This window comes from Micrasema longulum, unplaced genomic scaffold, assembly GCF_059751315.1.
Source record: "Micrasema longulum isolate JH-2025_06_02 unplaced genomic scaffold, ASM5975131v1 h1tg001930l, whole genome shotgun sequence".
In the NCBI taxonomy this organism is placed as follows: Eukaryota; Metazoa; Arthropoda; class Insecta; order Trichoptera; family Brachycentridae; genus Micrasema; species Micrasema longulum.
Genome location: NW_028279104.1, coordinates 108,479 through 125,014, shown reverse-complemented (window position 1 = coordinate 125,014; position 16,536 = coordinate 108,479). Strand labels below are relative to the sequence as shown.

The 16,536-nt window shown below is 33.0% G+C and overlaps 1 protein-coding gene across 1 annotated transcript in view; it reads right to left on the bottom strand.

Annotated features, from left to right (window-relative positions):
* Rhp (GTP-Rho-binding protein rhophilin) overlaps window positions 1-16,536 on the bottom strand; it is a 292,710-nt gene that overhangs the window by 237,952 nt on the left and 38,222 nt on the right. Inside the window, exon 2 of the mRNA XM_088238614.1 lies at window positions 14,728-15,494. Within this exon, the coding sequence (XP_088094740.1) occupies window positions 14,728-15,375 (648 nt within the window). The 5' untranslated portion in view covers window positions 15,376-15,494. The remainder of the gene's footprint in view (window positions 1-14,727; window positions 15,495-16,536) is intronic.

Below are 16,536 nucleotides of genomic sequence, written 5' to 3'. Positions count from 1 at the left end.
ATGGCGTGACCGACTAAAACCAATATTTGAAGATGGACGTCAAAATGTCGGAATAATCAAAGGCATTATAATTGATAGTAATTTGAAGTGGAAAGTACAAATAGCCACTATGGTCAAAAGAATTAGGAAACTCATTTATGTATTCATTAGACTAAGAAATATTTTATCTCTAAAACTTAAAAAAACAGTCTATTATGCTTTGATACAGTCAATTCTGCAGTATGGAATTATAGGCTGGGGAGGAGCTTATAAGACAAACTTAAAATCACTCTCTATTATTCAAAAAAAGATTGCAAAAATAATTCTTAAAAAGCCCAGAACTTACCCATCAAAACTAGTATTCGAAGAACTTAATATACCAACAATTGAAGAAATTTTTAATAAAGCCTCTATCTTACAAACTTTTAAAGAAAAAACAATTGAAGTGCAAAATTCAAGTAACTCTAGATTTTCTAATAATTTAATTTTGCACAGATGTAAAACAACAGCAGCGTTAAACCATTATACGTACATAGGTAAAAAAAAACTTTAATAAACTTCCGGAAAACTTAAAATCTATAAAAAATTATCAAACTTTTAAAACTAAAATTAAAAAACATTTAAGACTCACCCCTTCCTAGACTCCATACCAAAGAATGTTTATTTTTTATTTTTAATTTACCTTGTTTATTTTTAATTTTAATTTTAATTTACTTTGTTTATAAAAAAAAAAAAGTGAAACGAACTCCCTCTCTAAACACAAGTATCTACTTTATTAGAGAGGTATATAAGATGTATATAAGATGTATATAAGATGTTCTGTATATTTACCTATTTTGTATTTCAAAAATGTATTTTGTAAAAAAAAAAATTTCAATTAAAAAAATAAAAAAAATCGGCACGCGAATATGAGATGAGTATAGAGGAAGCGAAGGAGGGAAGATTTGTATGCAAAGACAGAGTGATATGACTTCATACTTCATTTATTTATTCATATATATGTACATTACAAAATAAAATATCTTAATTCATACATATAGAAATAATTAGGTAAAATTAGGTACATATAAAAAAAACACATTAGTATACATAATATCCAAAGAATAATATGTTAAAAAAGTAAGAGAATCTTGTAACGAAAAACTCCCTCAGAGACGTGAAAAATGTCAATGTCCAAAGTGATATTGTTCAACATAGAGATAGCCCTTCCAACAGGCATAACCATTGGCAAGTTGGTCCTGTATATTGGAATGTGAAATGTTGACGCTGTCTAAGGTAATTATTAGGAACATAAAAGCTAATGCTCCGCATAATTTCAGGGTTGTCAATAATACCACGCAACAATCGAAAGAAGTGCGTTGTTAAATACACATTCCTTCTAGTCTTCAAACTGCTGTAACCAAGCATACCCTGGAGGAACTCAGTGGGATAAAGCCATGGATAATATCCGCACTCCCGACGTTCTATCCTCTCGGGGAAACTGCGTGATGATTTGTTTGTTTAACTCTAATGATAAAATATCGAAAAATAAATCCGCTAGGCTTCAATAGGTTGAGTAAAGTAAAAATAATATTGTTATAGTTTTTTTAATTTTACGCTTGTTTTGAATAGAGTGATTTCATTCCCACGTGTGAAATTCTTAATATTTTAATTTGTGTTTATTTTGCATTTTTGTTTATTATATTTTAATTGAAATATCCACAAGATAAAGTAATGAATGGAACTTCTCACAATTAATTTATAAACCATTTCATGCCGAATATTCATTCCAATATTTATTTATTTATTTCAAATTACATCTGCGTACATTCACTTTCACATTATGGCTTTTTTAGGCTGCGCTAGTGTTAAGCCATAATAATTAACAGCGACAAAATATAAAGTAAAGTAAAATAAATAATAATTACGTATGATACAATATAAACATTAAAAAATAACTATCCAAATGAAAGAAATAATATTAAAAATTGATAAAATACAAAAACTGGCAGTGCACAACGGAGTTTTAGTCCCAACACTTATATATGGAAGTGAAACATGGAACTGGCAGAGGAAGGATGAAAGCCGAGTGAACGCGGTTGAAATGCGATCTCTTAGACGAATGTGTGGGAAATCAATGTATGACAGGGTTACGAATGATGAAATCAGGCGAGAGTGTAAATCTGAGACAAGTATAATTGATAAGATTAAGAAAGGGTCTCTGAGATGGTTTGGTCACATAAAACGAATGGACGACGAAAGAATGGTAAAACAAGTATATATGGCAAAAATGAACGGCAACGTTAGACGAGGACGACCGAGGAAGACGTGGCATGATCAGATAAACCAAAATCTTAAGTCTGGTCATGTCAAAAGCAGACAGAACCGAAGGGCATGTATGTCAAGATGTATGAATGTGGAAGAGGCTAGGATTGTATGCCAGGATAGACGTGTGTGGCGGTCCATTCTCTCTGCCTACCCCTACGGGGAAATGGCGTTATGGTAGTAGTAGTAGTAGTAGTATTAAAATTAATAGAATGTAGGACAAAATCGTATTTTTATAATAATTTTAATATGTTTAATAAAGTATAAATTAAAGTGATCAATAATGCAACAAAATAGCGGTTTAAATGTTTCGGACAAAGGGATTTAAAGTATTATTCAATTTAAATCTATAAACTACTTCCACTATCTATTAAAACAATTAGTAACGAAACAATGTTTAAAAAGGCTATAAAAAAATGGATAACGGAGCTAGGTAGAAGTAAAATGGATTGTCTCATTCGCCCAAACCAATATTGAATCAACTGATCCACAAGTGTATAACCTATGTTGGGTTTTTGTTATTTTCATTGTGCGTTTTGTAATATAAGTAATATAGTTGTTTATAAATTAAATATAAACATAAATACGTAGTGTTTAAAACTGTCTGAATATTTTGTTAAGTATCTCTGTTTATTAAGTTAGTCTTCTTTGCATATTATTAAATGAAAAAATATTTCAAAAAAAGTATATTGTTAAGTGTCCCCGGAACGGGTAACCCCAGTGAGGTCACATTTTTTTATTATTAATGAAATAAGAATGAAGAAAGGAAGGAAAGCAAAAAAAGAATACAATAAATTATTTAATTTTATGGATATACAGAAATTTATACAATTATTAACTCTTCGAAATTAAATGCAGTGAGTATATTATAAATTATTGTTAACATTTAACTGTACGGCAAAGTTCCTCGAAAATGTATGGAAAAAAAAGTTATTAACAGAAATTAACTATTTTAAAACGTCACAAGTTCTCGTGAACAACGACCAATCAATAAAGCGATATCGTGTTGTGATACATTTCCGTTTTCCGGGAATCGATTTTTTTCAACATTTAGTGTGTTTTGACAGCTACGGCGTTCTATTTTTAAAAGGCAGCACAACTTACCGATAACTTGTAACGTCACGGGCGGAGTAAGTTCAAAATTACAAAACTTTAAAAAATCATAGCGATAATAATTCAATACATGTGAATATATTTTTTTAAAGGTGGCTTAGTTTGATACTCTATTAACAAATATATATATTTTTAAAACGCTGAAATTCTTGTTTTTTTTTATTAAACTATGATAAAATGAACGATGAAATATTATCACCTGTGTCTAGTATACGAGATTTAGGTATTATACTTGACACTAAACTTTTTTTACAATTCATATTGAACATGTTATCAATAAATCCTAAGAACTTCTTGGATTTATTAACATAAGCACACCTGATTTCAAAAATATCAATACTCTTAAAACTGTCTTCTGTTTCCTAGTTCACCCGCACCTAGAGTATTCTTCTGTTATCTGGTCTCCATATAATAATGTTCACATCAAGAATATTGAATCAGTTCAACATCGTTTTTTGAGAAATATAGGCTGAAGGTTGGGCTTATCCAGAGACCAATGTACGTAAAATGAGTTAGATAATACCTTAAATATACCTTCTCTTCAAGACCGTCGAAATAAATTCGACCTTCTCGTCCTATTTAAAATTCTCAACTCACTCTTTGATGCGCCTGAACTACTGAGCTTAATAAAATTAATATCCCAACTAGAAACCTCAGACAAAACTTACTCTTTCATACCAAGATCTATAGAACTAACTATGATTTTCATTCCCCTATGCCCAGATTGCTTAGGTCTTCCAACAAACATACCAGTCTTGATTTATTTGATAGCAAATTGTCTTCTTTCAAACTATCACTGAATCAAATTCAATTATAAACACCTCTCTACTGTTTCCACTCCCACAAAGTCTACTATATACCATCGAGTCTTTCTACTTTTTTTATAATAATTTTTTATGCATATACATGTCCTTAAAAATGCCCATTGGGCGTATATATAAATAAATACATAAAATTATCAGTCTAATGGTCCCCATCGTAACATATTTTAAGTAGGTTATCTTTTTAAAAACATGAAAATAACTGAACCGTTAAGCACATATTTAAGTACTGTATTTATTACTCAATTAACCTTTTAAATAATTAAGCCCAGTCGAAAAAATGACCGAGTTATGATGAGTTGATTAACCATACCCGAAAAAGAAATTGCTTAAAATCAGACTATTTTCAACCAGTAGTCACAAGTGCGCGATCTCTATACGATTTTCTCGCGTAGACGGTTAAACGAGGTTTGAAATTATGGGCTAAAAAGCAGATGCTTAATGGCAGAATAGTTGATCTGAATTCTCAGCCTTCTGTATTTAAATGGAGGAACAAAGTGAAATGGCGGGAACTTCCGCCATTTTGTAGCATTGTTTTGTTTTTCAGTAGTTGCAATACTTTGTCAAGGTACTTACTCGCAATTAAAAACTTAAGAAGTTTATTGGAAGTCGATCCTTGAACTCTTTGCTATATTGGACGATGCATCTATATTTTGGTCTTGTCAGATTTTTGAAGAGGATACTGGACTTATGATATTAATAACACATATCAACATATCGGGTTGTGGTCCCGTGGCTAGTGTCTCGGACTCACAGACCAAGGTCCGTGGTTCGAATCCCACTCTACCCCAACTTGATTCCATTTTCTGATAGTGAGTTATTTACAACTCGTTGAAAATGGCCCTCAAAATTAAATATTTGGGTAAATCATAAGAACGCAAATATTTATTTTATAAAAAAATATACATATACGATACGTAACATCTTATCCCTAATTAAACTCAATCAACTATATTTTATTTTATGTAACTCAATTATAACTTATGGCATAATAGGATGGGGAGGCACTAATAAATCGATATTAAAACCTCTCGAATCTGCTCAAAAATTAATAATTAAAACAATTTTTAAAAAGCCCTTCAGGTACCCCAGCGTCAAGTTTGAGCATCTGATCTTAGATATAAGGCAATTGTAAATGTTTAGAATAATAATGTTTGTGAAAGCAAATTATTCTACCGAATCCCAAAAAGAACACTCCAGGAGTCAAACTAGAGGATGGGTCATGGGGTCTACCACAAACTCTGAATTCGGGCAAAGAAATTTCAGGTTTCTGGGCCTCAAAATATTCAATATGTTACCCAAACATTGCAAAACCGTGACCCGGATTCAATTTAATAAATTTGTAAAAAAAATGGTTACTGGGTTTAGGTCGAGAAAAATTTGAAAATTTACTCAAAAACATTCTTACAAAATAAATGGTATAAATTAATATTGGATAGCTGTATGGCTAATACTAGTAGGTAGTAATATTATTGTTTATTTTGCATGAAAATGTCTGCCTTAAAACAGGTTGTACCTAGTTAGGCAGACTAGACATGATCCAGAGAGATCTTTTACCTATGTGTGTATGTAGTAGATAAAGTAATTGTTATTTTTGTCAATAAACCATGATTATTATTATTAATATCGAGTTGAGGCCCCGTGGCTAGTGTCTCGGACTCTCGGGTCAGAGGAATGTGGTTCGAACCTCACTCTACCGCAACTTGATCCCCATGTTTTAGTGGTGAATTTTTAAAACTCATTGAAAAGGATTTGTAGACGGTACCACCTGTTTCATGTACCAATAAGTAAAACATCGTATGTTTAAAATGCTTTTTTTCGTAGGACTTTTTCAATGTACAATACAAAATTTAAAAATATAGATTACACAAACATCACTCTGACAGATTTAAAATTTACACTAAAAATGTATTATGTAACTTAGTAGACATTATAATAATAAATATGTACATCTCCCCTCCCCTCCTTATCCTTTCTTCAAGCATTTTTGTACTTATCCCGCCCAATTTACAGGAACTTAATGTTCTTAAAATTAATATTTAAAAAATCTTTGATTATTGAGTACATGAAAATAACATTTTTATATGTGTAAATTGTATGTATTTATTTGATTTGTAATATATTTTCTTTACTAACATTGTATACTATGTGGAAATCTGTTATTAGTTCTGAGTTTATACACTATATCTGTTTGTTTACTAAAAATATGTATGTAGAACTGTTGATTTCCCAAATAAAATAAAATAAATAAATAAATAAAAAGGCCCCATTGAAATATTAGTGTAAATAATAAGAACGCAAATTTTTAGTATCTCTGCTGATATAAGTAATTAGTCTTATTATAGACTATTAAAAATCACCACCGCGGCACGCGCTTGGTAGTTAGTAAATACATAAAATGACTAATCGGCAAAAAAGGTCAAGACTTCGTTTTAACATTGAAATCAAACAATGATTTGAGTCTACTAATTTCATTAATTTTATTTTTATGAAAACAAAAATTGTTTCAGTTTCAGTGCTGCAGAGCAGCGTTTATTTTATATTTAAAAAAATACATAAAAGAATTTGTAACCCACATAGTCTAAAGACTTTTCAGTGGAAAACATTTTTTTATTTTTTATTTTTTACGACAGGTTTAAATTACATTTATTTTATTTGTATTTTACAGATTTATTTATATACAGGCACTATAAAGTATCTAGAAGATATTTCTTCAGTTCTTTTTTTTTCATTTGAAGATTTTTCATGTTGATGATGGTTTGTGGGAGATCATTGAACAATCTTGGAACAACGCAATTTAATGTTCGCTCTCCGAAGTAATTTGTAATTCGGGGAACAGACAGGGAGCCCTTAGTTTTTAATCTAGTGTTGTGAGTGTGGAAAACTCTTTTTTTATAATCCGGATCAACAAAGTGATCTACACCTTGCTATTTAAGTTCGAAAATGCCAGCGAAACAGTTGTTCGATTTTTTTATATAAAAAAAATAAACGGAATAAGTAGACAAGATTTTACATAAAAAATTTAATTAGTTCAAAAAAATAAACACTAACTCAATAAATAGGTAAAGGCATCTTAATCTAAGGCCAGTGGTGGTATTCTGGATTTTCTCTATTTATTGTCCCGGTCCCGACCCTGATGTATGGGAGCGAAGTATGGACTTGGAAAAGCAGGGATGAAAGTAGGCTGAATGCTGTCGAAATGCGATCTCTCGGGCGAGTGTGTGGTAAAACTATGTACGATAGATGCACAAACGTTGAGATCCGTACCTTATGTAAGGCTGAGACGGGCATTATCGACAAGATCAAGAAAGGAGCTCTGCGCTGGTTTGGACATGTAGAACGAATGGACAGCGAAAGAACGGTTAAGAATATTTACAGTGAGAATGTTCATGGATGCAGAAATAGAGGTAGACCGAGAAAGACATGGCATTACCAAATCCAACAAATACTTGAAGATGGACATGTTAAAAGTCGGAATAATCGGCGCGCGTGTATGAGAAGATGTATGAATGTAGAAGAAGCGAGATATATATGCAAATATAGAGTGATGTGGCGTTCTATCCTCTCTGCCTACCCTTACGGGGAAACGGCGTGATGGTTTGTTGTTGTTGTTATTTATTTATTTAACTTTTTGTACATAATGTTATTTGAACATTGCCAAATGGCAATTTCTTCCAACCAACCAATAAAATAAAAGTTTTATTTTTATTATTTAAGTTTCAAAACATATTCAATAGAAAATAAAGGTTAAAAAGCTAAAGATATATAAAAATAGAAATAAACGTATTTGTTTATAAATTATCTTAAATCAAAACTATTACTCAATGTGTAAAAGGAAAAAAGAGAAAAGAGGAAAGGAGGAGAGATTAAGGAAGAGAAAGGAGATGTTTCTTCAGACGTGATTTAAACAGAGATAATGTAGTAACATCTTTGATGGTGGATGGGAGATGATTCCACAGTCGAGCCGCATGGACACTATATGAGTTAGAGAAGAAAGATCATTGTTGGGGAGAAGGAATATTCATTTGGGTGTTCACTTTTTTCAACTCATCGGTGGTCGCATACATAATTCTGATATTCTGAATGAATTCGGTCTATTTATCCCTGATAATTATCTTCGACAAAGGCAACACAGGTTGTTCCACTTACCACGATGCAGAACCAACCTGCCAATGGTTATGCCGGTAGGTGGAGCAATCGTGTTATTCAATCGTATCGCTTTGGATGTCGATATATTTCATGACGGTGGGATTTCTCTTAGAAGGGTTATTTCTAAATTGTAATATGTATGTCAATTTGACATGATGGCGGCCTCCGTGGTGTAGTGGTCAAGACGCTTGATTCACGCACGGAAGGTTCCGGGTTCGATTCCCGGTGAGAACACAAAAAAAAAGTGATTTTTCTCAAGCCTGGGTGCTCTGTGATGTAATTCACCACTGTAATTAGGCCTCCTGGCCTGTTGTGGTGAAAAAAAAATGTTAGAAAAAAAATAAAAAAAATTGTAATTTACATTCTTTTTTCTCTTTTCTATTTAATAAATCTGAAATGTATATTTTGTAATGCGTTAAGAATTAATTGGATAATCTGTAATGTTCTCAATGTAACTAAAAATAAATAAATGAAATTTCCAAATACTAATGATTTAAAATTTTTACACCCAACCGATTCAATCATGAAGTAATGAAAAGTATAACGCAACATCCAGGACAATGAAGAAAAAATATCTTCGATTTTTTTATCGTAACTTAACTATATTTATTTAGTTCAAGAATAGGCTTCTCATATGAAATGTAGAAACAAATGAGTCAGTCGTGGGAGATCTTGGAAGTGTCGAGAAATGGCGTGTCCATCAGATCATAGTGTGTGGATAGATATAGTTTCACTTAAAGCCCTTAAAATATAGCTTGATTAGAATGACAGCTGTCAAACTAATTTCATTAGTGATGGGAAATTACTGATCACCGATCAAATCGATTTTATCAGTTATTTCATGCAATCGTAAAACTCTGTTTCCGAAAATTGATATAAAAAACGAAAATACAAGCCTATTATAGTGTGTTTAACATAATTGTTCACCAAAAAATGAGACATTTATACCTTTTTCATGAGTAACATTTGAACAAACAATTGAAGTGCAAAATTCAAGTAACTCTAGATTTTTTAATAATTTAATTTTGCACAGATGTAAAACAACAGCAGCGTCAAACCATTATACGTACATAGGTAAAAAAAACTTTAATAAACTTCCGAAAAGCTTAAAATCTATAAAAAATTATCAAACGTTTAAAACTAAAATTAAAAAACATTTAAGACTCACCCCTTCCTAGACTCCATACCAAAGAATGTTTATTTTTTATTTTTAATTTACCTTGTTCATTTTTAATTTTAATTTACTTTGTTTATAAAAAAAAAAAAAATGTGAAACGAACTCCCTCTCTAAACACAAGTATCTACTTTATTAGAGAGGTAGAAACGTTATATATAAGATGTTCTGTATATTTACCTATTTTGTATTTCAAAAATGTATTTTGTAAAAAAAAAAAATATTCAATAAAAAAAAAAATATATCAAACGAATATTTTTTTTTTCGATCAATTTACATCGAACGATTTGTCCCATCTCTAACGTTTTTGCAAAATGATGTAACCTTGTATGAACGTCGTTAATTATAAGGTTTAATTTTTATTTCTTTTAGTTTTAAGGCTGATTTTATATATTAATGTTGATTTATGTTTCAAGCATTGTAATAAAAAAATAAATTAACACGCCATATACAAATGATTTTTCGTGTGTCAATATAAATAACTCCCTTGACGTTACTACAAAGTTATATCGTCACTTTTTCTGGCAACTGTCATTCTAATCATGTTAGATTTTAAGGACTATAGTAGCCCTCTGTTTCCTAAAGTGTCGTTTACACGTGGATAATACAATAGACATGTAGGATTTAGGTTGTCGAGGGTTGGAGGTCCTACCCAAGTTAGAGATTGACAGAGAAGACACGAGGTTGCTGTTTAATACGTATTTATTACATGGCGAAAAAGATACAGCACTTGATTAGACCAATCACTCTACGGTCACACCTTTATGAATTGTTAACTAAAATTCTAACTAACCGATTGACACAATAATTTGATTCTTATCAACCTGTAGAACAAGCAGGCTTTCGCAAAGGCTTTGGAACTAGATACCATATCCAATCTACTTGACTACTCATAGGAAAGTCAACTGAATACAACATAACACTATATTTAGCTTTTATCGACTATCGAAAAGCGTTTGACTCCGTTGAAAAATGGGCTGTTATTGAAGCACTCCAAAATGCCCGAGTTGATTCTAGATACATTAAATTAATAAAATTCATTTATGACAACAATACTCTATGGATGTGAGGATTAATGAGTACGTAAAAACTGATGAAATCAAAATAGAGAAAGGTGTCAGACAAGGGGACACAATATCGCCAAAGCTCTTAACGCTAGCCTTAGATGATGTATTTAAAACCCTAAATTGGGAAAATAAGGGTGTAAAGATCGATGGCAGGTACTTGAGTCACCTCAGATTCGCAGATGATATAGTGGTCATAAGTAAAGACATGGATGAACTAGGCGAAATGATTATGGAACTACACGAGGCTTTAAAAAGGATTGGTTTGGAAATGAATATTTATAAAACAAAGATTATGAGTCCAACAGGATGAGACATTTTCATTAACAATAAGAAAATCGAAGTGGTTGATGAATATATATATATCTAGGACACAAAGTCAAACTTGGTAAAGATAACCAGATAGCGGAGTTGCCAAGAAAAATAGGCATAAGTTGGGCTGCTTTCGGCAAACTTAAATATATTTTTAAAAATAAAGAAGTCCCTATATGCTTGAAAAGACAAGTATATGAATCATGTTATATTGCCGGTGACAACATACGGACTAGAAACCATGTCTGTAACACAAAAAAGTAGCCAGAAATTAAAATGCACGCAACGATCCATGGAAAGACAGATGCTCGGTGTATGTCTAAGAGACAGAGTAAGAAATGAAGAAATAAGGCGCCGAACCGGAGAACTGGATATCATGGATCGTGCAGCGAAATTGATATGGCAGTGGGCAGGGCACTCGGCGAGACAAAATGATGGCAGGTGGACACCCAGAATAATAAAGTGGAGACCATGGGCAAACAAAATAAGTGTTGGAAGGCCACAGAAAAGATGAGTCGACGACATCGCCTCTATTGCTGGAAAAACGTGGATGGTGAAAGCGGGTGATAGGAAGGAATGGGGACGTTTGGAAGAGGCCGCCATCCAGCAGTGGAGAGAACAAGGCTGAAGAAGAAGTAAACACATATGCCGCTCGACTGTGGAATCATCTCCCACCCACCATCAAAAATGTTACTTCAGTATCTCTGTTTAAATTACGTCTGAAAAAAACATCTCCTTTCTCTTCCTTAGTCTCTCCTTCTTTCCTCTTTCCTCTTTTTTACTTTTTCCCACTGAGTAATAGTATTGATTTAAGGTTATTTATATTCAAATATATTTATTCCTATTTTTAAATATCTTTAGCTTTTGTTATTTTTATTTTCTATTGAATATGTTTTGACTTGAAATATAAGAATAAAACTTTCATTTTATTGGTTGGTTGGAAGAAATTGCCATTTGGCAATAATCAAGCCAATGTACAATTAACACTATGTACAAAAAGTTCAATAAATAAGTAAAATAAAAATGTGATTGGATAGCAGGATGTCTCTAAGCTTTATATAAAACATAAGCTTTTAAAAATATAATTGGATAGCAGCGTAATCGAAGCTTTCGAGATGTGGTGTTGGCGGCGAGTGCTGCGGATCCCGTGGACGGCCAAACGTACGAATGCATCTATTCTCCAGGAACTGGACATAGGAGAAAGACTGATATCCACGTGCGAGAAAAGAATCCTGCAGTTCTTTGGACATATTTCCAGGGGAGGCTCTGATAGTTTGGAGAAAACTATTCTCCTGGGAAGTATCGAAGGGACAAGGTCGCGTGGACGTCAAACGACAAGATGGAACGGCACGGTCACTGAGTTATCAGAATCATCACTGACGAATGCCTATAGAAGAGCACAAGACCGTTCCAGATGGAGGGAGACTGTTCACAGACGAGTCATGCCTGGAGTCAGGCGTAATCACCACCCTCAGACATGGGGCACGGATTGAAGACATGTCTCTAAGAAGAAGCAACCTGTACATTTGTTTATACTAAAAATTGCGTACAAACTAGAAATCACAAGAGATCACTATAACTCTACCGACATGGAACTTTTCCTAAATATACCCAGTCTCTCACAACGTCGATTTAATGCAGATTTTATTTGCATGTTTAACTCTTCTGTGGCTATGATGTCACACTGGTCGACATAGGATACAAGACTTGATATATATCTCTTATTTTTTTAAATGGCGAACTCATATTTTTGTAATCTTCAAATGGACATTTTCGCAGCCGATTTGCACAGTTAAATTTGTATAACTATGCGTTGAGTAAATACACGAAATATTTATCCTTGTTACGCGAAGAATAAATGTCCGCTAATTCAGCAACACACTTATACAAGAGAGTGCACGAAGATATATGTCATGACAAGGAAGACAGAGACGCTGTTCTGCGGCGGGTGTTGTCTAAACCAGATTCATTCTTCAGTCGGTTGATGACAGTGATAGGGGACGCACGCGCGTCACATGCGATGATTTTTAATTAATTTTGCTATAACAGGGTTAAATTATATGTTTATTTGCATCAATTATGAAAAAGGAATAATTTAATAGTATGTCTCCCTTTTTTTTTTTTTTTCATGTCTGAACCTTAGAATATTCCATCTTTTACTAGTGGTAACACGATGTTACATCACCGCGCGCAAAGGGATTATTTACCACAGTCTTTTAAGAGTTAAGATACTTAATAGTTTATTTGATGTACGGACTATTCTCTAATTAATAAGACAAATGATGGTTTCCATGCTCCTCTATCCAGAATTATTAGATTTGTAAATAAAAATCATGATTTTAATTATTTTGATTGTAAATTTTGTTTTTTTACAAAAATACTGAAAAGTATTCCCAATAAATTTACTGTATACTTGCAGAATTCACCTGGATTCCATAATGCCTGTCTAATATATTCTATTCATATTCAAATTTATTTCAACAGAGAGGGAAAACATTTTCGAGATGGGATTATGGAAGTCTAGGCATTTGCAGGGCTTATGACCTGTCATTGACTGGTTTAAATGGCGACTTTACACACTGTGTAACATTCACCATTCTGCCATGTTTGAACATCCACATTTCCTCAACTCTTCCATCTGTTGACTTTTGTGAAGTAAAAGAGCTGAAACCTTTATCACGTGGGTGAGATTCATCCGGTTTAACCAAATCACCTACTAGGCAAGCAACGCCTGAAAACAATTTTCCAATTTTTATACTAGGTCACCATGACAGGTCATAAGCCCTGTAAATGCCTGGACTTCCATATTCCCTTCTCTAAAATGTTTTCCCTCTATGTTGAAATAACGTTTGTCGGCCTCGTGGCGTAATGGTCAGTGTTTTTGTCTACCATGCAAGAGGTCTCGGGTTCGATTCCCGATATGGTTGATATGATATATTATTTGAAAGGGTGTTGTTACACTAGAATATTTCATAGTCCCTGGACTGGCATCTGAAGCGTAAGACTGATCACCTTACCTTCATTTAACAAAAAAATATCAAGATACGCTGCGATTGGTGTACCAATTCAGTGCCCTATTCACCATTAGGTGCGGAAAGAGAATGATGAGGATGTATTGTATTATAATTTTTTTATTTTATTATTTTATTTTTTTTGTTTTTTTACAATAAACATAGTAATAAAACAGAGTATTAAAAAAATAAAGCATAATTACATATCAATGAAATACATATTAATAGAAAAATAGTAAACGAAAAATCCCACAAAGGCATGGCCTGTTCGTGGGTATACAAGAAAATGTTAATGAATTTTTTATTTTTTATTTATTTAAATCTTAAAGTAGGGCACACATATCATACATATTGTTATGTGTGTTCTAATAATAACATTGAAAATATATTTAATTTATAAATTGTTTATCACATATGTCTTGACCATTATTTTAAATTTTGATATGTTTTTTTCTTCATAAATATTTTTTTCCATTTCGTAATACTTTTTAATTGCTTTAAATAAAATTGAATTTTGTGACTTTGCCTTTTTCCTAAATGGAAGTCTAATTTTGTTCTTTTCTCTAGTATTGTGATCGTGTTCATGCTGGTTCCGATCAATTTTTTTCCAAAATTCTGTTTTTTTATTAGAGTTTATAATTTTATGAACAAATATCATTGTATTGAATTTTTGCTCCTATAATAAATAATGGACAGTTATAATATTATTATTATTGTTTATTTTTATGTGATTTGTTTAAATTCGACATTGTCCGTAAATTTGTTAAATAAATAAGAATAGTAAAAATATTTTTTCTTACCCGCACAAAAGGATTTCTCTTCGGTAGCAAGTCTCTCGGAAGGCTGCTAAGGTCGCCGGGGAGGGTCTTCAGTTCCTTTCTGATCGATCCTTTGGTGTCATCCTTGTTTTCTTCTTTGCTCGGACAAGGACTAGCGGACTTTTCCAATTCCTCGCCGTTCGACGTCGCGTCCCCGGAAATCCTCGACTCGTTTCGAGAACTCGGCGACAGGCTGCGAGAGATGTCCGACAGGTTCCTCGTGCTGTCCGAGTTCCTCGACAGGTCGTCGGAGCGGGAGAAGTCGTCGCGGCTCTCGGACGAGTCGTCGAACGTGTGCGATATCCGCACGACGCTCTTCTCCGCGTACGGCGACACGCACCGCGAGTTGGTCGACAGCTTGTCCGAGCTCGTCGACCCGTTGTCGAAGTGCAGCGATATCTTCTCGAACGTCGGCGACGCGTCCGGGTTTATGTACACCTTGCCGAGGAACGGCGAGCGGTTGGCGGAATTGACGGACACCCGCGGCGGCGACACGCTCGTCGAATTGATGTAGATTTTGCCCGTGTTGGACGACAGACTGTCGGAAACTATCGACACTTTGCCCGAACTCGGCGACACGTTAAAGTTATCGCGTTCTGTGTCGATAACTCTAAACTTTGCCTCGCCCATTTTTTTTCTTTCACATATTCACTCTGCACATATTTTTGATTCGCCACTGATTCTCTAAGAACTATTTTCTCCTAATTCCCCGCATGTTTTGAAGACTTGAACGCGAAGATTTATCTTATCTGAAAATGTAAAACAAATATGTAAGAATAGGAATGTAATATAAACTCTGGTATCTTTATCCCCAGCTATAAAAATTACTCAAAAGATAACATTCAATAATTGCCACTAACAAAAGATTGTGCTATAAAACTAAAATTATAAATCATGCTTTTATTGATAAGAATGTTAAGAAATAGAACGACAGAAAAAGGCTATGCCTACATATGGACAAAAAACTGCAGAATCTTCGTCCGGACAACAGGCATGACTATTTCTTTATCTACTACATATTTTTGGAAATAGATTTTTCTGGACTATGTAAAGCTAGGAACAATCTGTTTAAAGACAGACATTTTTATTTTTAGAGAAAAATAAACAAAATCTCACTACCTACCAGTAAATTTATTTAACAATTGGATGCCCAATTTAAGAAAATACCTAAGTCCATATTTGTAGTTCTGAGATATTTCAAGTTTAAGTGTATTCTTTGTTCCTGACATGTTAAATGACAGAATTTCTGAAAATTTAAAATACGCATTGTAAAGTTTTTCTTCTTCTTTATTTTAAGATAAAAAAAATACTGAATTGTCACATGTTAAGTACAAAATGCATACTTGTTCCCCGACATACATACTCGTATATACACGAATTTAGTACGCCCGCCGAGAAAGTAGGCCCTCTTAAACACGTTATATTGAGGAAAATCTTAACTAACTATTTCAATAAATGGCAGTTAATATTTATGTATAACCATTTAGCAACTTTCTGATGTCTACCGGTTTCGAGACGTACCCTTTTCTTCGTTAGGATAATAATTACACTCACATGCAAATTTGTACAACAATCATACAGTACGGTTACATAGTTTTATATTTTACACAGTTAGATTTAACTCTAATGGACCAGTGGAGTTTTCATATAATACTATAATTATATTTAAAATTTACACTAAAAATGTATTATGTAACTTAGTAGACATTATAATAATAAATATGTACATCTCCCCTCCCCTCCTTATCCTCTCTTCAAGCATTTTTGTCCTTATCCCGCCCAATTTACAGT